General features: G+C 38.3%; 3 protein-coding genes across 4 annotated transcripts in view; 1 reads left to right on the top strand and 2 right to left on the bottom strand.

Annotated features, from left to right (window-relative positions):
• Positions 1 to 26,386, top strand: part of LOC131690562 (protein argonaute-2) — an 87,900-nt gene that overhangs the window by 22,533 nt on the left and 38,981 nt on the right. For both annotated transcript variants that reach the window (XM_058976440.1, XM_058976441.1), the window contains exon 2: positions 9,822 to 9,979. In XM_058976440.1, the coding sequence (XP_058832423.1) occupies positions 9,859 to 9,979 (121 nt within the window). In that variant the 5' untranslated portion in view covers positions 9,822 to 9,858. The remainder of the gene's footprint in view (positions 1 to 9,821; positions 9,980 to 26,386) is intronic.
• Positions 8,861 to 9,136, bottom strand: LOC131690579 (uncharacterized). The gene has a single exon (XM_058976473.1). The coding sequence runs from the start codon at positions 9,134 to 9,136 to the stop codon at positions 8,951 to 8,953; it is 186 nt and encodes a 61-aa protein (XP_058832456.1). The 3' UTR covers positions 8,861 to 8,950.
• Positions 9,198 to 10,614, bottom strand: LOC131690577 (uncharacterized). The gene is made up of 2 exons (XM_058976471.1): positions 10,371 to 10,614; positions 9,198 to 9,492 (listed from the first exon to the last, which is right to left on the bottom strand). The coding sequence occupies exons 1-2, from the start codon at positions 10,514 to 10,516 to the stop codon at positions 9,198 to 9,200; spliced, it is 441 nt and encodes a 146-aa protein (XP_058832454.1). The 5' UTR covers positions 10,517 to 10,614.

Genomic DNA, 26,386 nt, shown 5'->3' on the forward strand with positions numbered 1-26,386 from the left:
GATTGACGAAGTTTTTCAACATTACTTCAAATTAGAAACGTTAATTTTCCGGTAGTTTCCGCATTGATCGATCACTGATTTCCGCAGTGATCGATGCAATGCAGTTGGAGTACAACTGTCAAACACGTGTAGCTAAAGATTGCGTAAATTGCAAGAGTGAAACACCGATTTTCAACGCATAAAAATTCGAAAAATTTAGACAGGTTATTGAATAAATTTTTTTTTTTTGCTCGAATGTCTGTTATCCATGGTTTTAGATTTAAACTGTGTTTCTAGCTAAATAAAAATCTCGTTTAATATTTGTTTCCGACATCGCAAAATCAATTGCTTCACAGTGTGCATTGTTGGTGGCCATTATCTGAGAAGGTTGTTCAAAATTTACATAATTTGTATTATGGAGGTTTGTAATAAATATGTTTCGGGTTCTCGGTGACCGGGATTGCATGTAAAAAATTAATTTAGATAAAAGTTCAACTGAATTAACACGACTCGATACGATGTCGTTTACAAGCGTAACTATAGCAAATTCTCGACGCTTCTTTAGTGTTTGAATGCCGATGAGCATACATTGTTCTTTATAAGATGAAGTAAAAATATATTCCAACCTGAATTACGAAGTGCAAATAATAAAACTTGTTTTGTACTGATTCTATTCTATTCTCGTGCGTGATTGCGAAGGGTGACCATTAGACCGGCCTTGACTTTTTGTCGAAACACTGTTAAATCAAACGGTAATTGGCTTCACATACCATTTGTCGAAAATGAGCTTTTTCTGAAAATTCTAGCTCACTCACAAGAGTTTTCAAGTTTGTGTATGAAAAATAGGGAAAACAAACAAAAAATTCATTAAAAATGCCAGTATCATCTTGTGCATCCCATAATCTGCAGATATATAGATTAAGGTGTAAGGATCAACATTGCCGAAGACTGCAAATTGATCCGAGTTTGCAGTAAAAAGATATTCTCATATAAAGTTATGTGTTGCCTCTCTTTCTCGCACATATTATATTATAGGCAAAAAAATCGATTGGTCTTCGCAGTTAAATAACTTTGTCGGGGAACTTACAATCAATCAGTTATCAGAAAAAGCTCATATTTTGCATATGATTTGTGCATCCAATTACCATTTGAATTAGCAGTGTTCCGAAAAAAAAGTCAAAATTGTTGCCGGTCTAGTGACCATGCTTCGCTACTGTATTGTAGTACTGACCATACATGGGCAATGTACAGTGTTTTTATTGTGTATGGATCCTAAAAGTTTCGGCAGAATCTTTCTAAAAATCCAGCCATGTTAACTCCTAAGTCCCCAATTATTTCGTATTTTTCTACCGGCTAGTACTAAGTAGGAACTTTTCCATGATTCCAGTGCCATATTGAAACGATTTTAATTAAGGTTATTTTATAAGGAAGTTAAAATATCATACAACGGTGTATTGATTCATACAAATTACCTTTCAGAACCACTATTTTTAATAACAACTGTTATTTTTATCATGCAAACAATCATCAACACAATTTTGATTAGGTTTTACTTACCAGATGCACCAGATACACGCAGGGGTACATGTTGTTTGACCAATGTTTTTTCGTTTATAAAAACCAAAGTAAACAAGATTTGAACATCATATGATCTTCTTAAACCTGATAAATATTTGCTGGTTCCCAACCCTATTACAATGAGGCTCCAACTTCTCATGCTCTAGCTAGAAAGTGCTCGAGCCTTGAGCGTACGAGCGAAGAGAGCCGAAAAAAATCGGCTTCATCTCTACCCTTCTCTGTTTGTATAAAAAAACTCTGTCGCTATATCGTTCGCATTTGTGTATCGGTTTGTTATGTTTTTCTCCGTTTTATGTTAAGGTGGGTGGGTGGCGGTAGCATCACGCACCTCCCGTTACCACCCACGGCATAGCACTACCGGCGTTCTTGTCCAGCCACACGATCGGCCGACCGTGAACTGCTTTTCGTTCTCTTTCTCTCACTCTCTCTCTATGTATATATCTTGTGTACTCTTTCTCCCTCTCTCTTTCTCTCAGTTACCGCATTAGATTTGACATTGAACTTGAGACGCCATTGCCAAATATATGCACAGTAATATTGTTTTGGACTAATTTCATGTTGTTTTGCTTCTTGGTCAGCGTTTCACGCAGTAGGTTCAACCTGTGTTTAGACACCATCGATGAATTTTTAGAAGTGAGGTAAGTAAGTAACGTTGCTGTCTTTTGTATGATGGGAAATGGTGCCACCCTGCGACCCACATAAATCACGTGAATATGAATCCATGTGACTGGTGGCAGGGGAAATACAAATAGCAGTGAGATTATTTTTGGAATCTCAGATTCAAGTGAAATGGCAAATATTTCACAATTGAAAGTAAAACGACAACGAATTGCGTAAGGCGAAAAGAATAGATTGTTAACGTAAATGAATCGTAAACTCTTCTGAATGAGGTTTTTGGCTCTACACCATTTTGAGTTAAAAAAAAAGATTGGAGTGGATAAAAGGTTAATGTCATTTTCGTTTTTGATATCGGTGCTACACTAATTCAAACATGGGTGTGTTCAGTATATTTTTTTACGTAGGCCTTACGCCTTTCTTTATTGCACTGAGTGTCATTTCAATATTTTGAAAACGGATGCGTTACGTACACTTTTAACCTCTCGTTCTTCCAACTCAACTAATTGCTCATATCTTTTCACAAATCGAAAAGAAAGTGTTCAACGCTTTCTACTGGTATCAGATTTACTATGTACTTGAAAAGAACACATAAAAACATTTCCAACGGCATTGAAAAAGCCCATCTGTACCAGATATCATTTAAATTAAATAATTTTGATTGTTTAACCTCTAATTGATGCAGAAACATCTAAGATTTTCGACCAATGTTACTAGTACATTAGTAAAAATTCCGACTTGAAAAACTGACAATTTCTTCATGCGAGTATGCGCTTCTCGAACATATCCATCAATATAGAGCCGTTCGTTCTGCCTATCTTTGATGTACGAAAAGGCTTTCTTTTGTTCGTTATACCGACAGAGTTGTCTGATCGAGACTCGAGAGCACCTTACTAGATCGAAGTAAAGATTTCTTTGAAGTAGCGGGGACCGAAGGGGGAATGAAGAAAGTTCGCCGCTATCAACTAATCGAGCTGTTTCAGCGTTAGGTCTTTGAAATCGCTCAGCATTCTAAGGCCGATGACATGCTTACGCGATTTGCGAAGCGGTAGCGGTAAGCGAAGCGAATGCGTTTGACCTATCTCTTTGGTGTGTGCATGTAGAACGCGCAATACTGTCATAGTAAAAGCGGGGCGAACGCGGCAAAAGTGCTTAGACGCGTCCACAAACGCTTCGCTTTCCGCGTCAGCTTGTCATCGGCCTAATAGTTTTTAACAGAATGATTTTACAAAAAGGTGTACATATAAAGCCAACAATTTCAAAGATCAATTGTGATTTGTTCTGCTAATACTTAGTGGCCTATTTTAGTTTCCCGAATCCGTTGAAATCGTGACTAAATGTAACCTCCCACTGTCATCAGCGAAATACAAAGAGTTATTTTTTGCACAACTAAAATTAAAGAAAGCTATGAATATGAACTTATACTTCGAGGTCGGTCAGTATTTGAAAATCGTCCGATCTCTTTCCTCATTTGTTCTGTGTGGATTTTGACAAAGTAGTTTGATAAATGTATATCTGGAGTTTTGATAAGAGTTTCTGAACTGGTTTTTGCGTGTTAAAATTGACATACCATATATGTATGAACATGTTTTTCAATCTGGAGTAGAATCGAGAAGTGAAAATATTGACGCACACCGCCGGTCCGGACAAGGAAGGAAAATATCAAGTCAAAATCTCTAGCGATTTGGGTATTCAATTTTTAGAGCGTTTCCCGAACTTGATTTTGATTAAATTGGGAAGCTAATTTGATTGTTAGACAATCTAGGGTGGTTTCAATTTTTTTTCTTGCGTTTCGAAAAAGTGAATTAAATAAACTTTTCAACATAAATACTTTGTCTGTGAACAGAAATAATTTGATTACTTAGAGTATTCTTTAGCTACGATTAAGCTAGGGTGGTTTTGATTTATTGAAATTTGCTGAATAGGAAATGATGTAGTTTAATAAAGTTGTGTATTATATTAATACAATTTGAATTCCATGGTAAAAAAATAATCTCAAAGCTTTCATAGCTGCTTAGTGATTATTCCTCTTGTACTTATTTATTAAAGTATGCATTCGGAAGAGTTATAAAAAATTACGTTTCTTAAGGAATGGCATGTTTTGAATAAAACAATATAGCAAGTTTTATTTATTTAAGAGCTATCGTTGAAGTTGCCAATGGTAACAGGTTTATTTGAACATGCTGAAGATGCAAATCTCAAATTATGCCCTACTATACCCAAGTCGCAGTGACTTGTTTCATTACTCATTCATATTGCCTTCACTTCAGCCACTCTATTGTTTTCAAATAATTTTAAATTCCGATGATGATATGAATATCTATATATCTATTGACGAAAAATCCGAAAGTTCAAGCGAAAATTTTCTGAACATACTTTACACTATGTGGTAAACATCTCAACTGTTAACCTAAAAAACGTCTGCAGAGCAGATGAAGGTTTTGGATGTTTAATAAGAAACCATTGCTTTGAAATAAAGTTTTTGCATAAAAATCCTGTTAAGTAGGAAGTGAATTTTTGAGGCAGGCTTTGAATCTAAATGATAGTTGTGTTAGATTCAATAGACAATTAACACTTGAAAATAAACTTCGCATCACCGACTATTGTTTTCGTTTTAGTCACATGCATTTCTTCTTCAAAAGATTGATCATATATACGCTCTTGCTATTTTTACTGTACGTTGATTATTGGCAAATGAACATACTACTTAGAATTTTTTTTTATTTTGATTATAGAGGTTTTAACCTTAGGGTCATTCGCCTCTTTGTCGGGTTAGAGAAATCTCATTAGAAAAATCTCCAACCCACTACTTAGAATTAAATCTTTTATGTTTCTCTTGTTATATTGCAAAACTATCTTGAACTTCAACGTTTTTGTTTAAAACACAAGAACAAGATCAACATACACTCAGATTCTTTTCTTTTGTGTGTACGTTGCATAACTTTGCGTTTTTGCACATGTACCGATTGCAGGGCTGTGAGAGAAGTTCTTGTGCACTAGGAAAGAAAAAAATCGGATAAAAAAGAACACTCCACACCTCACGTGTATACCTCAATTCAGTCACAGTAAGCGTAACAACCAATACATACCGAAGAGAGACGATTCCTGGAAAGATATGAAAAGTCTCAATTGGTTCTTATAAATTTACAAACTGGTTTCTATTTACTTGAACTTTTCTCTACGGATAACCATAAAAATGTAAAAACATAAGCCATTGTTGCAAGACGGATTAGGCATGCTTAAGCTGACCAACTCTAACGAAAAAATCCGTATACCATACCCCAACGAAGCGAAATCGTTTACCACGCTCACGCAAACAGTACGCACAGTGTACGGATATTTTTGTCAGAGTTGGTCAGCTTAGGCATGCTTATATTTCCTTCACGGAAATCGCGCCGAATCCCGAATGTGCAAGCAGCGTACCGGAAAAGAAACCCACCGGTGAATAATGCTGAAAAATTCCATGAAAGCAAAAAATACCATGCGTCTCTATGCTAAAACTAATTTCAAAAATGTCCAAATTTTGACCTTTGGCACAAAACGGTTCAAGAAGACACTATAATTTTCGTAAACTAGACAAAATCTACGTTAGATGTACTAGATGCGATCCTTCAACACGTTTTTACCGATAAAGAGATGCTTCTCTGAATGTAAATAAGTCAGTTTTAAACAGCAAACGAGATGATTTGCCATAACAAACACCTGAATGTGTTGGTCAATGACGAAAACAATATTCAATTTATTGTTCAAAGAAGCGATTTTGAGATTTTCTCTAAAAACTTGTTTTTGAGCACTTTTTTTAGCGAATATTTTGTGTGAAAACAGAGATGCCAGGTACTTTTTTCAAATGTCTGCAATAATAATTTTAAAAGTCTGGGAAGAACAAAAAATGTCAGGAAAGCTAGTGTAACCAAAAGCCTTTATATTCAAAAATCTGCAAATATCTGCAACAAAACTAAAAAATCTGCAAATATCTGCAACCAAACTAGAAAATCTGCAAATATCTGCGTCATCGAAAAAATCTGCAGCTTAAATTAAAAGTCTGCGAATTTGCAGACTTATCTGCAAATCTGGCATCCCTGTGTGAAAATCATCCCATTAACGAAATCAATATGCAGGTAGAAAGTTTTTAAGTTATTGATTTTTCGTTGATTTATTTACAGAGAAGCCAATTTTTTCGGACCTTTTGGAATCTAAGATGACAGATAATATGTTTACGTTAATTTTAAGCCTAATATTACTAACATCGGATGGAAAATGTTGATCCTATGGAGCATTAAGCGAAATCAAAATTTTATAATTTTAGCAGACCCTGCTCTTGTGCGGCGGTTCAGAGGGTGTAGCACTGGTCTCATACGCCAGTCGTCAAATATTCGAGCCTCTATCGGAAAGGAGTTTCTGTGTGTAGCACTAGACACGTATTGTTATGCAAACTAATAATCGCCAGCGAAGTCTGTTGAAGCAGAAGACAAAAAATCCTCTAAGGAATTGTATTGTGAAGGCTTTGTAATAGCACGACGTTGACGTTGACGAAATGTGTATCTGCACAGTTTAGTAAATATCTACCACTTAATGGAATTAAAAAGAAATGTTTCCGAGAAAAGAATGCATGGAAGTAATTCCATTTTTAATGCAATAGGTATATAATCACTCCCTTTTTTAATGTAAAACTCAATTTCATATTGAAATTTACTGTAGAAACGCTAAAGCTTACACACTTAGTTTTTGTCACCGAACCCCGCAATAACTTCAGCAATTTGTTTATTTGACGAACGTTCGGTGAAAGAAAAGTTTATTTGAATTGTCAACTTTTGCAGGGTTAATCGGTAAAATATAACGAGAATTCAGTAAATAAAATACTGTTGTGTCAGTACTTTTTCATTTACAAATACAGCCGTATAAATCGTCAAACATTACATTTGAAATCGGTATTTTTTATTGTTCAGCCCAATTACAAGCAAATCCAAAAATATCAAAAATAGAATCAACTTAGTAAATTAGAGGGTTTATCTTGGGGTTTATAATAAAAAGGAAGAAAATGGAAGAAACTCTGACGGGAAAATTTGTTTATGGTATTTGTGTTTCACCAGATCAGGCCAGGTTTTTGCAATTTGCGGATTTACGAAATAAGTCAAATTCTGCGAACTTTATTTCTAAAATGCCTTAATCCGCAAAGAGAACACTAACGATAATGATTTATTTTTCACTAACCTAAGCTGTTGCTCATTTTCCGCAATGTTTCCATTAAGATTCAAGTAGAATCTTCGAAAAATCCTTAGGAATAGGAGATGACCACTCAACTGGTTTGATATAAATGAAAATGGCGGTCAATATGGTTTACAAATTGGTTCAGTATATATTGTAATGGGTAATCCGCTAACGTTCGGCGATTTGCTGGTTGTTCAGTATATTTTTCACTGATTTTTTTCGATTTTGTTGATTTATGTCAAAATTTACGAGTTGTTCGGTAACCAGATCGGTAATTGTATTTTGAAAAGCTGTTTTACGGTAATAGAATAAGCGGAGCTCGTCATCTCAAACGAAAATAATGGAAGCATCAGATATTTTGCGCAAAATACTGAGTTGATCGGTAAAAAAACCAAACGGCAAAATCGAAAATAAGTGTGTACTGTTTTTGTATTGTATCATAACATTTGACTTTAATTAAAATTATTGTAAAATAACTGTACTCTTATAGTGAAAATTGTGGTTTTGTTACTGAACATATCTATTCGCGTTACCCTGCACTGAACAAAATTGATTACGTTTTGATCGTTAAATAGTTGTACTTGTTCTGCGGCTTAAAAATTTAGGTCAACTAGGAGTAAAATGCTCCCTGCCGGTTAGCTAAGGATGCTTAAAGCCTTATATCTCCGTGTACAGTTGCGTGCAGTGGACAATTTTTAATGCATTTTGCTTCTTAAAAATCCGCAACTTTTGGTATACATAATTCTGTACTTTTCCAGCGGTTTCTAATTAAATGCCCTTTTGGTCGGATTTCTTTCACTGTGCGATGTATGACATGCCTGTCCCAAGCGGATAATCAGTGGCCTTGGACCCTATTCTCACAGTCACATCATATAGAGGCTAGAAGAAAATTTTGTTCTAGTCACTAGGCGTCGTGACTGTTGGAGTAGGGCCCAACATGTATAGCAAATAAGGGCGGCCACAAAATATAACCTGATTAGCGGCCTAAGTGGCAAAGTTACCTATAGCAAGAAAAAAAAACCCATTGATTTGAAATTCTGATCATGAATGTGTCAAATGTTTTTGGTTCTATAATATGCTGAGATATGCTGGAGTAGAAGCTAGATGGATGGAGCGAGTGGTAAATGTAAATACTTTTGCTTCTCTATAGGATATACATAGCATGGCACGCGGTAATGATTGCAAGATAAAGCAGAATCTAACGCTGCTTTGTAAATTTAAAACAATAGAAGTAAGTATTTATTCGATATTCACGTGACGTCAATAAAGCTCGTGTTAGTTTTGCCTATCAATACCTACGTTTAACGTGAAAAGTTGGAAAAAAAATTCAGTAACATATGCATGTATAAAAATATAATTACTGCTGTGCGTGAGAGAAAACATGTAATTTATATCTCGCATCAGAGGGCAACAGAACGGCTAGCCTTGTGTGATTTTTCCTACAAAGTTTCTTTTCTCCTGCTAGAATAAAATCAAAACCTTTACTTGTTTCAACACATTTTATTACCTAGTGCTTACAGTTCTTCGCTGGTATAATCAATGTTGTTTATATCTAGCCAATAATAGTATTTTAATCAACCGGTTTAAGTGTGATAAATCGTGATAGCACTAACACCACTGCGATGGTCGACAATACGAAGCAAACCACAAACACGTAGAAACTTTCCTCGGTAAAAACGTCGGTAAAAGCCGGAATCTGATGATACCAGTTCTCAATGATGGCCATATGGCCTCCCTTAATTTTTTTGTCTGGCATATCCTCCCAGTGACCTCACCGTACTAATCTACTAGCTACTATTTCGTCTCCGCTCGTCTCTTTACCGTCGTTTACCACCACCTGCCTTCTTTTCCGATTTGGTTTTGATCGAACTTGTGACAACCTCCTTTGGAGCCAAGCTTGTTACGTGCTTATTACAGAGCTGTAAAAGTTCCAGTGTGGAAAGGTTTGCGCAGTTGAATTCTATCTTCTTTAGTTTTGTCTCGGCCTGAACCGATGGAATTAGTTGAAACACTATTGATGGTGGTCGGCGGTCGCAAACTACTTCCGGTTTTAGCAGACACGATGGATTAGTTTGTGCGATCTTTGGCGTTGACAAATGTTGTAGTAGTTCTCTGGGAAAAGAAAATACATTAGAATTAGTAACAATTGCGATTTAATTTTATGAGATATTCTTGTGCAAATACACTATTGTCTTTTTTCATTGAAAAACACTGGGGCGGTGGATTGCACTGGTTTTGCACTTTCTAGCAGAAGTGGGAATGAAACACGTCTAGTGGACTGCTATTCTGCTAGAAAATGCAACACTAGTGCAATCCACTGCCCCGGGGGTTTTCAATGAAAAACTCCATATGTTTCAGGACATCAGTTCTAATCATTCATTGATTCTGGAGTAATCAGCTAGTTTGAAATTAATGCGCCTATCTTCTACATTTGTTTTCAGAGTCGGGTAGTAACCCCAAACATACACGCTGGCGGAAATGTCGACAGAACGGGAACTAACTCCCGGTGGACCCCCACAGATGCTTCCACTTTCCTATTCGGATTTGGCAAACCACATTCAGATGAACGGGGTCAACATAATCAGTAAAAACTTCAGCGGTATGTTTTTTATCTCATCATATTCTTCTATTAGTTTGGGTAATCACACGGTCGGAAGCCTCCACTAGTATTTTTAAGGCTATTCACGGGTCAATTTTACGCAAATCTCTTTGACTGTTTTATACAAACCTTTTTATTGTTTCATACTACTAACACCTTTACTACCGGTAGTCATAATCTAATGCGTAGAAATGTTCTAGAAAAAGCAAATTTTGGAAATTTTCCACACGGGAAGATAGTTTCGTTCCTTTCTAGGCTATCAGGCAGTAAATTATGCCAGAAAATCTTCGCCATTTGACATACGCCTGCGCACTGGGCAGTCACGAAAATAGTAGTCTTGTTATTTGGCTGAGTATCTGTTCTCTGTGCTATACTGGTTCTTGGAGCTTACCTAGTAGGAAGGGCATGTTCCTGGAATGGGTCGAACGTAATCGTAATTCTCTGAACCGCCTTCAAGTTGATCAGCTTTAGCTGTTTACCGATGGCTGAAACAACTCCTCCCGAGCGGGAAAATGTGCCACTCAGTTTTATGGACATGTTTGATAGCTATTTCAATAAAAAAATTCCGTGAAAAACGTAATTTTTAGAGCGATTTGATAACACACACGCATCCAACATAATAACTTCGTCGGAAATTTCTGACAGCAGTTGTCAGTCGATTAAATTGACAGGCAATGGTATCGTAAGGGGTTGCACAATAAAACTCGTCTAAAAGGAGCAACTCGTCTAATTTCGTTCCAGCGGTACACGGTTAAATAAAACAACCTGCAGCATAAGTTCTTTTAAATTTCTTTTGAGTTGTGCGTCGCTCAGGGATGCCAGATTTGCAGATAAGTCTGCAAATTCGCAGACTTTTAATTTAAGCTGCAGATTTTTTCGGTGACGCAGATATTTGCAGATTTTCTAGTTTGGTTGCAGATATTTGCAGATTTTTTAGTTTTGTTGCAGATATTTGCAGATTTTTGAATATAAAGGCTTTTGGTTACACTAGCTTTCCTGACATTTTTTGTTCTTCCCAGACTTTTAAAATTATTATTGCAGACATTTGAAAAAAGTACCTGGCATCTCTGGCGTCGCTTTCGCACTTATTAGTGTTGTCAAAAACAAAACGAGAGATTCGACTCAGTCGAGGTCTTCCGTGGAGAAAGGTACCTTTGAGTTTGGGGTATACTCAAAATTAGGTAAATTCAACTTAAATTTGAGTATAAAAAACCTATCAATGAGTTGTAATTTTTGCCGTGGTTAAATGGAAACTACCTTCAACACGGTTTACCTAATTTTAAGTTCCCCCACGATACCACGAGATTGAGTCAAAGGAACTCAATTTTAGGTAGTTTTTCGTTTCCGTATACATACACGAAGGGTGCGCTAATAGTTTATAGCTAAAAGAACAGAGACAACAGATTTCTTGCTTTCTTGTTAGTTTTTTCTATTAGGCCCAGTCGAAAAAATAAAGCGACCATCGTTTGACAGATTCCTTTTGTATGCTTTTCATAATCGCTGAAAATAATTTTGGACGAACATACGATTAGGGCGTAAAATAGAACTGTTTAAATTCTTTTGGAAAGGAACAATTTGTTTAGATCCATAGCAATCACGAAAAAAATAATAGTGTGTGTTTATAATGTCTTGTCAATCTTGCCATAAAGCAGCGTGGCTCTCGTGGCGAATCCAAAAAGTAATGAAGAATGGTAATACATTTTTCTATAGACCATCAAGTTTTAGTGACTCGTTGAAGATCACGAGTGTCATGTTTGGTAATTCTATGACCTAATGTTATAAACAATACAAAAAACAAACTTTAACGTAAACTCTAAAATCTGATCAAATAATTTAAAATTGGATTCAGAACTTCATCAGGCTTCTGTCAATTTTCTGCTCAAATGCAGAAACTGTTTCCGAAATACAATCCCTATATTCTTAGTCTTACACTGAGCGGAGCCAATTGAACATGTCAAATGCAGGAGCCACGTCATTTAATGTTTGTTTTTGGATTTATGTGGAGAAGGTATTGCGATAATGGTGATAAATATTTTAATATTTTCATGTGTTATCAACCATAAAGAAATCAAAATAAACAACATTTTTGAAACAGTGACACTGAGAAGTGGGTCATTAAATGAGAAAAAAAAATCTTTTTCATTATATACATCGATAAAGCTGATTTTTGTGATTACAACAGTGTTTTTTTTCCAACTCAGGAAACTTGAAAATAAAATTTAGATTTAAAATAAATATGTTGACAGTCTTGATTTGACACTATCAGAAGCATTTGACATATCGAATTTCAAGACAAATGATGCCCTGTCAGAAACAATGAATACATGTTTTCCCGGATTTCTCGCAGGGTTATTTTTATATGACATAAACTCCATCCAATGCATATAGTTTTTTTCATTTTGGGTGTTGTATTGATAGGCCAGATGTGAACAACCGCAGTTTTCCTATGTAGGGTTGGCTATGTTTACATAAGATTTATTTAAAAAAAAACGTTTTTACGTATTACAACGATTTTTTTTAAAATAATGTTATATTATGTATATTGGACCTAAAATTTATCAAATGAAACGGAAAACTATATACAGCTTAACGACCCCATTGCCCGCACAATTATTAAAATACACCATATTCATCAACATTCGGTTAGAGCTTAAATATTCCACCTAACTATGAATAAAGGAGCTATTGGCGATTTGCGGCAAAGCCAAAATTAGTCATGCGACACCTATGATTCAGCTCATGAACTGGCAAAGTGATACAGTTTGCTTTTTTTCACCCGTAAGTGAGTCGTAACTTACAACAAAATCTTCATTATCTTCTCGGAAAAAGCTTACCACTGCCAAAATATGAATGAAACGAGTAAGAAATTTAGTTTTATTTGCAATTATTCTGAAATTATAGCCATTTGCAACTATTTCACTGTAATCGGGGTATTATTGTGGTTATAAAAAATCGTTCCATAAATAAAGTTCCAACTCGAAACCGAGACCCAATCAGTACCAATGTCAAACTCCTTCATATTTTGAACTACGTAGGAGATTCAGTGAAGACTATCGGAGAGAAGGATCGGCTGTGCATGATACAAAGCTGACACTTTCCTATTTTTTTTTTTCATACGTTTATTTGACACGGCATTTGCAATAGCTTTTTACGCCAGTTTCTTTTTTTACATAGCACGTTACAAAAATCCTTAAGACTAATTTTAACTATACTAGTACTTTGTCTAAAACTAACACTGAAATCACTTTATTGTTTGCTTTTTTCCTTACATTGTTGTATTTCATACTGATCTAGTATTTTCGGGTGTATTTATTTACTTTTTTTTCTGTTATTGTCTAAATTTAAAAACTAAATATTCTAGGTTCCTTTAATTGGTGAATGATTAGCCTTGGATGAGAGTATGAGGAGATGAATTTAATTAAATTTTGACAGACGCTGTTTTTAGAAAATGATAGATAAGTTCCATGTATAGAGGATCGCGATACGCCAGGATGTCTCTAACAGGAACATGGATTGGTCTTCCTCGGACTTGTAAAGAATCTACTAATTGTGATCTGGCTTCACGATATTCAGTGCAGGACCAAACAACATGCTCAATGTCATGGTAACCTTCTCCACAAGCACAATGATTACCCTCAGCGAGCCCAATACGACGGAGATGCGCATCTAAAGTATAATGATTGGACATGAGCCTAGACATCACACGGATGAAGTCCCGACTTACATCCAATCCTTTGAACCATGCCTTCGTTGATACTTTAGGGGTAATTGAGTGTAGCCATCGTCCCATATCTCCATTGTCCCAAGATGTTTGCCAACTAGCAAGTGTCCTCTGTCGAGAAGCGCTATAAAATTCATTGTAAGCGATGGGTCTTTCATATATTTCACCATCTAGTGCACCAATCTTGGCTAAATTATCAGCTTTCTCATTGCCCGCAATAGAGCAATGGGCGGGGAGCCACACTAGGGTAAATTTATAACATTTTCTTGTCAGGTTACTCAGAGATTCTCGTATCTTCCCCAAAAAGAATGGATCGTGATTATCAATCCTCTTTGAGCGTAGAGCTGCAATTGTGCTGAGACTATCAGTGAGGATAAAGTAATGGTTCGGGGGTAAAGTATTAATTATTTGCAAACTATAGTGAACTGCTGCTAGTTCCGCTATATAAACAGAGGCGGGTTCTGCAAGTTTGAGAGAAATTGAAAAATTATTGTTGAAAATACCGAAACCAGTGGCCTCACTGATTCGTGACCCATCAGTGTAAAACATTTTAAGGCAGTCTATGTGTTGATATTTACTTGTGAATATTTTAGGGATCTCCCGCGAGCGTAGATGATCCGGAATTCCACGAATCTCTGCTTGCATGGACGTGTCGAAGAATAAAGTGGATTCAGGAATATCTAGTATATTGACGTATGTGGGAACATACCTAGCAGGCGTTATTTCTTGTGACATGTGATTGAAATACACTGTCATGAATCTGGTTTGGGGTTGAAGCTCGACAAGTCTTTCAAAATTTTCAATTACCAGTGGGTTCATAACCTCACATCGAATAAGTAAACGAGAAGAAAGATCCCAGAATCGGTCTTTTAAAGGAAGAACTCCCGCTAGTACTTCAAGACTCATCGTATGGGTCGACTGCATGCAACCTAAGGCAATTCGTAAACAGCGATACTGTATCCGTTCCAGTTTAATAATGTGAGTGTTCGCAGCTGAACGGAAACAGATGCACCCATATTCCATTACTGAAAGTATTGTTGTTTGATACAATCTTATCATGTCACTTGGATGAGAACCCCACCATGATCCAGTTATTGTTCGCAGAAAATTTATCCTTTGTTGGCATTTCGTTATTAGATACCTAATGTGGCCTCCCCATGTGCCTTTAGAATCGAACCAAATTCCAAGGTATTTAAAAGTCAGGACTTGGGCTATCGTTCTACCAACCAACTGAAGCTGAAGCTGAGCTGGATCACGCTTCCTTGAAAAAACAACCAACTCTGTTTTCTCCGTAGAGAAATCGATGCCTAAATTCAAAGCCCAACTTGATAAATTATCCAAACTATCTTGCAGTGGTTGTTGTAAATTTAAGGCTTTTGGTCCTGTAACAGAAACCACGCCATCATCTGCAAGTTGTCTTAGAGTGCATGGGCTGACAATACAATTATCAATATCATTCACGTAAAAATTGTAGAGAAGGGGGCTTAAACAAGAACCTTGTGGGAGGCCCATGTAACTTATTCTGAATGTTGCCAAATCGCCATATGAAAAATGCATGTGCTTTTCTGACAATAAGTTGTATAAATAATTATTTAATATTGGTGAAAGACCACATTGATGTAGTTTCTCTGAGAGAACATCAATGGAAACAGAGTCGAATGCTCCTTTTATGTCTAAGAACACAGATGCCATTTGTTCTTTTTTTGCATAAGCTAGTTGGATTTCTGACGAAAGTAGCGCCAGACAATCATTCGTTCCCTTTCCCCTCCGAAAACCAAACTGGGTATCTGATAGCAAGCCGTTCGCCTCAACCCAATTGTCGAGACGTCGTAGGATAATTTTTTCCAACAATTTCCTGATGCAGGATAACATTGCAATCGGTCGATACGAGTTATGATCGGAGGCTGGTTTTCCCGGTTTTGGAATAGCGATAACTCTCACTTGTCTCCAGTCGTGCGGGACAATGTTCTGCTCAAGAAGCTTATTGAATAAATTCAACAAGCGTCTTTTTGCTAGGTCAGGCAGATTCTTCACCAAGTTGAATTTAATTCTGTCTAGTCCCGGAGCATTATTGTTGCATGAGAGGAGTGCAATTGAGAATTCCATCATTGTCAAAGGCGAATCTATGAAATCGTTACTTGTGGGAGCATCGCGAGTGATTTTCTGCGCAGGAGCAGAATCGGGACAAATTTTCTTGGCAAAATTAAATATCCAACGATTCGAAAAATCTTCGCTTTCATTAGTCACGTTTCGATTCCTCATTCTTCTGGCTGTGTTCCAAAGAGTACTCATTGATGTTTCTCTTGACAAGCCATTAACGAAGTGTCTCCAATAACTAGATTTTTTGGCACGACGTATACTGTCAAATTTGTTTTGCAAAATGAAATAATTTTCAAAGTTCTCACGTATACCCCCTTTCTGTTTCATAATTTCTTTGTAGGCAACTTGTTTAGCTTCATATGCATCAGAGCACTCTTTGTCCCACCAAGGATTAGGGGGGCGTCTATTTATTGTCATTCCAGGATTGCATTTCGTTTGGGCTTGTTCTGCTGCTTCAATAATTAAACCCGCTAGGAATTCATATTCTTCGGTAGGGGGTAGCTCTTCCGTCGAAGCAAGAGAAGTGGAAATTAATGTTTCGTATGTTTTCCAATCAATATTTCGTGTTAAGTCATAAGGAACATTGATTGAATTCGTAAGGCCTAATTCACTGTTAATTGAAACAACGATTGGCAAATGATCGCTACCGTGAGGATCAGGTACAACCTTCCACGTGCAGTCTAACCGAAGTGATGTCGAGCACAGAGATAGATCTAATGCACTTGGACGTGCAGGAGGTCTGGGGATGCGTGTTGTTTCGCCAGTATTTAAAACTGTCATATTAAATTCGTCACAAACATTGTAAATCAAAGAGGATCGATTATCATTGTAGAGGGAACCCCACAATACTCCGTGCGAGTTGAAGTCTCCCAGTATCAGACGCGGAGCAGCCATGGATTCCACTACCTCAAAAATTTGACGTTGTCCAATTTGAACTTTGGGAGGTATATATATAGAAGCGATAGACATGTCTTTGCCTTTAATGTTCGTTTGGACAGCTACAGCCTCAATGCCCGCAAACAAGGGGATGTTAATTCTATAGAAAGAATAGCACTTTTTAATTCCTAGAAGCACTCCTCCATACGGGGTGTCTCGGTCTAGGCGAATAATGTTGAAATCATTTAAGTTGAAATTAATGTTTGAGGTAAGCCATGTTTCACATAGAGCAAAAGCATCGAATTTTAAATTATGCAGTAAAATTTTTAAGGAATCAATTTTAGGTATGATACTTCTGCAATTCCACTGTAAAACAGTGATGGAATCTTTCATTGGAGGAGGTGAATTACCCATTGAAAGATACGATCGCTGCAAGGATGGGCCATTGAGCAATCAGCTGCTCTAAAAATGTTCTAATTGTTGGGAGGAAAGCTGAAAGTATACTCTTTAGTGGTTCAGAAATATTGAATGCTTTAAAAATCCAATCAACAATTTCAGAAAATTTCAATAATCCTACCCCCGGCTGAGGCTCAGAGGAAGTCGAAATTTTATTATTTCCAGTAATGGTGTTCTGTTTGGATTGTACGTTCCCAAAACCGGGCGGAATTGATTTCGGTTTTGAATCGGAATTTTTCGGTTTTGGGCGCAGTTTATCTATTGGTGGAGAAATTTTAAGGCCCTTGCTTGGCAGCTTGGGAAAAGAAGACTGTTTTCTTTTTTCTGGAATTTCCGGGTAAAACAAATGATGTACCTTCGCACGCTCCGTCAGAGTCAGACTGTTCCGAAAATAGAGATGTGTAAGTGTTTTCTAAGAAGATGGGTTTAGGGGTAGCATTTTTCAACATTTCTGCATAGGAGCGCTTAGACCTCTCCTTCAAGGATCGTTTAATTTTATCCTCACGCAATTTATAAATGGGGCATGCAGGGATCTCATGTGAGTTTTCTCCGCACATTAAACATTTTTCTGAATTTTCATTACATGTATCCTCTTGATGAGAACCCCCACATTTGCCACACCGTGCCTTATTGGAACAGTAAGTGGCTGTGTGGCCAAGCTGTTTGCAATTAAGGCAATTCATTACACGAGGGATAAAAAGGCGAACAGGGAGACGAATCTTATCGATAATGACATAGTTGGGCAGCGCAGACCCAGCGAAAGTCACTCGAAATGAGTCAGACAGTCGATAAACTTTTTTATCTCCTTCGTGTGATACTGAATGCAATTGCTTGCATTCAAGTATTTTTACGTCTTTAAGTATGGTGTCTTTGAAACGACCAACCCCATGCTTAACTAAGTCATCAACAGTCAAACTCGATTCTGTGATGACCCCATCAATTTCAATTTCCTTTGAAGGAATATACGCTCTATACTCACGCGTAAAAAGCTCGCAAGAAGCAATTGCATTGGCTTGTTTGAAACTACCAACGACAATGCGTATTTTATCTTTATTGACTTTGACGATCTCTTTTACATCCGAGAATCGCGAAGTCAAATCTTTAGAAATTTGAATAATATTTAGCGCCTTTACTTTACGCCTAATAAATACAATCCATGGTCCCGTTGACGACTCTGGGTAAATTTTAATTCTAGTCGGATTTACATTTTCAGCATAAGGCTTAGGGGGAGGGTCTGTTACTCGTTCTCCCATCTCTTCATCCATTTTACCTAGCAAGAAAAACTATCACAAAAAGGAATGAAAAATATACCTGTTATACCTGTAGAACACACCTCATGTGTTACGTTGTAAACTCGGTGCCCGTTGTTTGACAATGTGACACCTGCTGTTCTTCTTCGTCGCGTTGCTTCTTCAGTAGAGAAATAGTCCTACCTGCAACACTTCAAAACTCTCTCCGATTAAGCTGCTCGTCGGTATCACCACCACAAGCGCGCTCTCTCCGTTTCCACCACCTCGGTAGACAAATGTGGCTACCTGTGGCTTGCTGCGAAAATCCCACTGTCGATGCGGCACTTTTCAGTGCCACTTGTTTTCCTTATTCGTCGTACCACTTCTGCGGTAGACAAATAGAGCAAATGGGTCTACCTGTGACGCTTCCCTCTCGTCGATTAGAATTGCCCGACGACACCAATACACTATATTTTTTTCTGTGTGTACAGGCACGATCACTGTCGATCTCTGCCACCGCGGTAGGCAAATTCGTCTACCCGCGGTTTGCTGTCAAAACACCACTTGTCGAGGATGCCGTTGACCACGCCTCCGACGTATCAACTGTCGACTCACACTTAACAAACTGGTCTCTCTCTCTCCCACAATAACGCATACAGCGTCTCGCACTCCGTCACTCTCTCGAGAACAAATCCTTCCACCTGGAGGCACAACCGTCTCGGTCGGTTGCAAAAACTGTTATGAACACTTTCCTATTAGCCGGATATATTCTTTCCTCGCCTGATCTGGAGAGTTTCATGAATTTACACCATCTCATGAAGGTTTAGCTTAACTTAGGACGAACGGGAAATGCTGTTGCGGCGGCTACGGTGCTCAACAAATTACATTTCGAAACAGCGCGCATATAGCTCTACGAATAATATTAGAAACCACTATGTTTTACACTCTTTTCGCAAGATGTTTACTCATCATCTTATAAAATGATGGTTTTCCTTCATTTTCATTAACAATTATCAACAAATTGATCGGTAATTTGGTGTTTAAAAGTCATTTTTTACCAATGTTCACAGAAAATATATGCACTATGACAGAACAGAATGAAATCAGTAACACTTTCCTGCCTGCGCTATCTGCGAGCGGTTTCAACGTAGAATCGCCAATAGGTGCACCATCTGAAACTGAATTGTATTGTAGTTACAGCGGTACCATCATGGTTGATACAGAGCTGCCGTTTATATAATTTATTCTATATTGTACAGATTTTTAATCGCGAATAGTGACGTGATTACTTTGAAGCGTATTGGCGATTTGCGGCAAAGCCAAAATTAGTCATGCGACACCTATGATTCAGCTCATGAACTGGCAAAGTGATACAGTTTGCCTTTTTTCACCCGTAAGTGAGTCGTAGCTTACAACAAAATCTTCATTATCTTCTCGGAAAAAGCTTACCACTGCCAAAATATGAATGAAACGAATAAGAAATTTAGTTTTATTTGCAATTATTCTGAAATTACAGCCATTTGCAACTATTTCACTCATATATTTCTTCGAAATGTAATCGGGGTATTATTGTGGTTATAAAAAATCGTTCCATAAATAAAGTTCCAACTCGAAACGGAGACCCAATCAGTACCAATGTCGAACTCCTTCATATTTTGAACTACGTAGGAGATTCAGCGAAGACTATCGGAGAGAAGGGTCGGCTGTGCATGATGCAAAGCTGACACTTTCCTATTAGCCGGATATATTCTTTCCTCGCCTGATCTAGAGAGTTTCATGAATTTACACCATCTCATGAAGGTTTAGCTTAACTTAGGACGAACGGGAAATGCTGTTGCGGCGGCTACGGTGCTCAACAAATTACATTTCAAAACAGCGCGCATATAGCTCTGCGAATAATGTTAGAAACCACTATGTTTTACACTCTTTTCGCAAGATGTTTACTCATCATCTTATAAAATGATGGTTTTCCTTCATTTTCATAAACAATTATCAACAAATTGATCGGTAATTTGGTGTTTAAAAGTCATTTTTTACCAATGTTTACATAAAATATATGCACTATGACAGAACAGAATGAAATCAGCAACACTTTCCTTCCAGCGCTATCTGCGAGCGGTTTCAACGTAGAATCGCCAATAAGCCAACTGTTAAAATTCTCTACGAGAGAAATTCAGAATAAACCATAGTGGTTGAACACCGTTCACAGTAGCCACTGAAAGAGAAAACTTTTCTCTTTTGTTTATTATCAATTATGGCGAGTAGGGAATTTTCCCTCAAAGTTATTTTTGACAGTTAGTTTATACGTCGTAATAAAACGTTTGTCGAAAATTTAATATATTTTAAAACACAGTACAGAAATACAGATTTTAATAAGTTCTAATACACAGTAAGTATTTGTTATGGAGCGTGTTTGTGTGCTATTGGTTGGTGATTATCTGTCCGCCAGATGGTGCTACGGAACGAATTGTGTTTTACTCCTATTTCGTTGAAAGTCGCAGCAACGCGCGACGGATATTAGCTAGTTCCTTATACATTTTTGTCAAAGGTAACATGATACTTTTTAAATTTAATAACAGTCAAGTTTGATTAGCATATTAATATGTGAAAAGGTTGTTTCTAAGTTTACGTTGGATTTGCATAGTGTTATTTTAAAGTTTACTCGCTATATTCTATTCAACTGATGCTGTAAACACATACGGTATTAAACTTTGTTTTCAGGCCAAAAAATCATTTTTTTTAATGGGCAATGTTAATTTTAATCAAGGTTGTCTGGCAGCTCTGCTTATAATTTATACTCTTTGTGTTCGTAACTCGTCTAAAATGTATCAGCACTTCGCGGTGTCTGCCCCTGGTGATGGGTGGTTGAACTGTTCGCCATAAGAAATTTGCGACGAGTTCAGCAGACGTGCGTGTTGTTTAGCGCGACGGAAAGTGCGAAATTCGGTCGTTCTAGTTTTGCTTTTGTTCTCGCGAGTGCCTCTTTTCGTTCGTTAACTTGCTCGGGCGTATTTAGCCATAAACAATGTACCCCGTAGGACAACGTAAGTAGCGTTTTTCGTTAATTGAAAAAGTGCAACTCGAGGAATGGTGATCTGTAAATAATCTTCCCCCATTTTTTTTTCTTGTGCTATGCTGTGTGTGTGCACTGTGCTGGCTGGCTGCTGGTTCACTATACTTGTGTGAGTGTGTTCAATGGAAGCAGAAGAAAAAGAACGGGGCTCGCGCTGTGACTGATGTACAGAATGCGAAAAGTTATGATTAAACAGTAGCTCATCAGTATGCAAAAAGTGTTGTTTTTTTGGGAATGGTGGTTGTTTTTCGAGTGATTTTCACCCCGCAGAATATGGAACCGAGCGAGAATAAAATTTTGATTTGTGTTTGCACGTTCTTTGCACCCGTTTTGCTTTTGTGTAAATCGTATACTAACGTCCGTGCGTGCGTGTTTCTGTGTTTGTGAAGTTCTACAGTTTGTGTGTATGCGTTTTTGCCTTCTAATCAAGATCCAGCAGAAATAGACCAACCTAAAATCATCATCCTATTATCAGGGAACCCTGGCCACGAGTCCAAAAGTAACCGATATTTGTTGATTATTTACGATGAAATACGCATTCGTTCAATTCTGTGACTTTGGGCGAAAACTGGCTCTCCAGCATAACGACAATATGTGCTACCTTTCTGACTGACATTCGTGGGTATAAAATAACCCTTTGGTCGTGTGCGGCTATGTTGCACCAATACAACTTTAGTTGAAAGTATGTTGCCGAGTGTCAATAACGGAAAGGAGGCGAATTCGTAGGGTTTTCCCTTTTGATGTACAATGGCTACGATGGGAACAATGACACTTCACACTGGAGATGACCTCAACCTGAACCCATTCGGTTTGGGTTGCTGCAGGAAATACACCTGCAGCTCCTCGTGGCGGGAGCGATGAATCAAATCGTGTTGTGTTAATCATAAGTTCCTGGAATGATGCAATTACATGCAAGATAAATTCAAAGTAGTGCATATGCTATTTGATTTAGGTCAAATAAACTGTGTTTTAGCAATGATTCACTCGTTTACGTTAGAACTCATATACGCGAGGAATCTGGACATCTATGATTTGGTAGAAGACGGCCCTGCTGTCTTCTCAAACATGTTTAGTAGACGAGTTACAGTGGAAATCACTATATCCGCAATAGGGGATCAAAACCAAACCGTTTAGTGAATTTCAAGATATTAATGCCATATTTGCTTGAAGCAAAACTGAGTCAGGATTTAACCCCAACTACTGTTAAGTTTGCAATCTGAATTCGTTTCGGGGTCATCCGAAAACGGCATGAGTGAGTGCACTGGCTACTTCTAATGCCATTGCAATTTGTACTCGAAAGAAATCAACGCTCTATTGTTCTGCTTTTCCAGAATTGTTTTCTGAAGTGTTGTAGCTTTTTTTTTGTGACATACCGTTACGTCAGTAGGCTGGTGCTAGAAAAATAAACGATGACACGGTAATATGGTTTAGTTTGAATCGCAGACATAATTTTCTACCGTATCTCCCGTGCGTTCAAAATTTTTGTCGATCAATGCTGTTGGATTTGTTTTACCATCTAATGTTCCATAAAAAAGTCGACTATTTATGAGGGATTGACTGAGATTAAGAATTGTCTTGCGACTGCTTTTGGTTCGACATGCACTGATAGTTCGGAGACTAGTTGTTTCCTGCTTTCACATACCTGCTTGAGTATGTAGAAGGGGGATAGGAAAGACATCTTTCAGTTTATGATGATTCCCAGGATTCCTTGATGCATTTTTGTATTGGAGTACCCTCCAAAGTAAATGGCCTGTGTTACTATGTGATTTGAGTCGCAACAGTGCAATTATAATGCATTTTGGAGCATATTTATTGAAACTCACAGAGTTGGTCCATCGAACGTCTGAATTTACTGCCGCTTGTAATTTTCGTTTTATCATCGTAGGGTTCTTTCCGACGCTGACGAGGATGATGCTATTCGCATCAACTAGACATACATGCCCTGAAGAAAGAAATGGAATTCGTATAGTCCGTTCAACACAACCAGGAATAGTGACACCGCTATCACGGTTGCCCACTGTTCGTTTCGCTAAATAATTCCGATAGATTGCCTTTCGTGCCTACCACAAAGTGTTGATTACTGAGGTATTGGCGGATAGATGTTTCAAGGTAGCCTCGTATTCCCCACCGATGTAGTTAACTGAGTATTTCTTCCATCTAAACGGTATTGTATGCCATGATTCCTACACTGATAAAAATCCGAACGCTAATTCTGTTTGCTTCAAACTACTTAAAATCCATATGAAGAAGAAATGCTAATGTTATCAAGCGAACTCATACCTTCTTTGAGTCAACTGTATAAACTATATATGCACACACATAAGTTATATGTGCGTATTGTTATAGAATCGGGTTTTATGCGCCTTATAGCTATGAAATGTGAATGTAGTATTAACATTTCTTGTAAATACGCACATTAGGTTTATGTGTCAGCAAATAGTGTCTATATGCCACCGCTAATTGCCAAAATCTACGTGTAAAATCAATCGGCGTCACGTTTGCATTTTTATGAGTGTAGATCCAAGAGCAACACTTTCGTAAGTGCTTCGTTGAGGATTTCGCCAAAGGCTCCCTGATATACTCTACTATCTAGTCCTTTCGGATGACGTATTTTGTACGGTACAACAGGAGGAAATTATTCAAAAAGTTAGTGACCAATCTTTCAGGAGTCTATTTGGGAATACCGATCCCCGTGTTGTTTGCCAATTATCTGGATATGCTGCTGGCGATAGGTACGTTATCATATGGGATAACCAAGTAGTTTTCAATGATGTTGTTTTATTCCATGATCCGCTCCCCGAGATTTGTTCGACATCATGTACCTTCTTCTGGAAATGACACCCCGTCAGAAAAGAGAAAAATGTGTTTAACTTGTATTTGAGAAAAAACCAATGGATGAGCACCATTCATTAGCCTACTGACGAGCTACCCGGTAGGGTGTCGAGATCGGTCCGGCGATTCCGGTGAAGCTTGACGTCCGGTTCACAGGTGCCCCGACAGCCCAAACTCGGTGCTACGTCACGTACTACTCAACTGATCACAGGTGGTGGACCTAGTCGCAGAGTTCCCCGGCGGCGGAATTTCTCTCGAAGCCGATTTGTGGCTTGTTCATCCCTTCGCCACTTCCTCTGCAGCTCAGAGAGTATGCTTGTAACCACTCTGTTGACAGCGTCTCAGTTATGCTCGTCGTGACACATCTCTTCGAAGATATTGTCAGATGTCACACCAGGTACACACCTACGAGCTTCTTCGAACCTAGGGCATTCGAAGACCACGTCTTCGATCGCACACTCCGGGCAAAGGGGTGACGAAGCATGTCTAACCGATGCAAATACTTCTAGAAGCATCCGTGCCCGGACAAAAACTGCGTCAAATGGAAGTTCATCTCTCCATGCCTAATATGCACCCAAGCCGACACATTTGGGATGAGTCGGTGGGTTCACCTTCCTTTATTTATTTATCACGCACATCAACAGGCCGTACTCGGCCCCAAATGATGGAAACTTAAACTAATTACATCTAAAAAACTGCAGGAATCGATTTCTTAACGATATCCGAGACAAATGAAAGTCGAACAGGTGCGACACACGATTGAAGAGGCGTTGTACTCCCGTGATAGCGGCATTAGCTGTTTGAATAGTTCGTCGAAACGGTACTCTCAGAAGAACGTTTTCGCGTAACGTTCTGGACCTTGCTTGGATGTTAGCTCGCTCTAGTAAATCTGGAGAATCGATGCGTCCTGACAGAAGATCAGAGATGAATAAGGCTCTTGCAGTTTCTCTACGACGCTGGAGAGTATCGAGCTGGATGAGTTGACACCGACTCTCGTAGCTTGGTAGACGAACAGGATCGCGCCAAGGCAGGCGTCGAAGAGCATGCCGTATAAATTTTCGTTGAACGCCTTCAATTCGATCGCTGCTTTTCATGTTATTCGGGTTCCAGACTGCCGAACAATACTCCAGCGTAGAGCGCACTAAAGAGCAGTATAGGCTTTTGAGACAGTAAATGTCTGTAAACGATTAAGCCGTACGGAAAATGAAGCCCAGGCTTCGCGATGCTTTACCAACAACATACGAAATGTGATTCTTAAATGTAAGTTTCGAATCTAACAGCACTCCAAGATCCTTAACGCAGCTCACCCGGGAAACAAGAGCTCCAGACAAGTTAAATCCAAACTCAATGGGATCTTTTTTTCTGGAGAACGATATCACAGAACATTTCGCCGGATTCAGAATCATTCGGTTGTTTTCACACCATCTGCTGAAAGTGTCGAATTGCTGCTGCAAATATTGTGCGTCCGTTCGGCTCCTAATTCTGTTGAAAATTTTTAGATCATCTGCATACGACAACCGTGGTCCTTTCAGCTGATAGTTTACATCGTTGAAATAGAGAGTGAATATAAATGGTCCGAGATGACTTCCTTGCGGAATGCCAGACGTTGCGGAGAACAGTTTGGAGTATGCATCACCTATGTTCACACTGAGTTGACGGCCAACGAGATAGGATTGAAACCATCGCATGAGTGATCCACTGAAGCCAAGTTTTTCCAATTTAGCGATTGCAATATCGTGATTGATTTTGTCGAAAGCTGCAGATAAGTCAGTATATATAACATCAGTTTGTTGATTCGCATCGAACCCTTCGGACACAAAAGAGGTTAGAGATAGTAGATTCGTCGACGTAGATCTTTTCTCCGCGTTGTCCCACTTCTGCTGCCATTTAGCCAACGAATCTGCTCGGACCAGTCTCCTTGCGTTACGTGCATTTTTCCGCTGGTAGCATTCCACGTCCTCCGCCAGAGTGATGCAGGTGGGAATCATCCCGGCGATAGCGCATACTGCCTCCGACAATATTGTTCTGTAGGCACTAGCGACTCGTACGGCCATCAGCTGGAATGTCCTGTTCAGCTTTTCACGGTTCCGCTTGGTTTTTAGCGCAGCACACCAGACAGG

Source organism: Topomyia yanbarensis, chromosome 3 (assembly GCF_030247195.1).
Source record: "Topomyia yanbarensis strain Yona2022 chromosome 3, ASM3024719v1, whole genome shotgun sequence".
NCBI classification, from domain to species: Eukaryota; Metazoa; Arthropoda; class Insecta; order Diptera; family Culicidae; genus Topomyia; species Topomyia yanbarensis.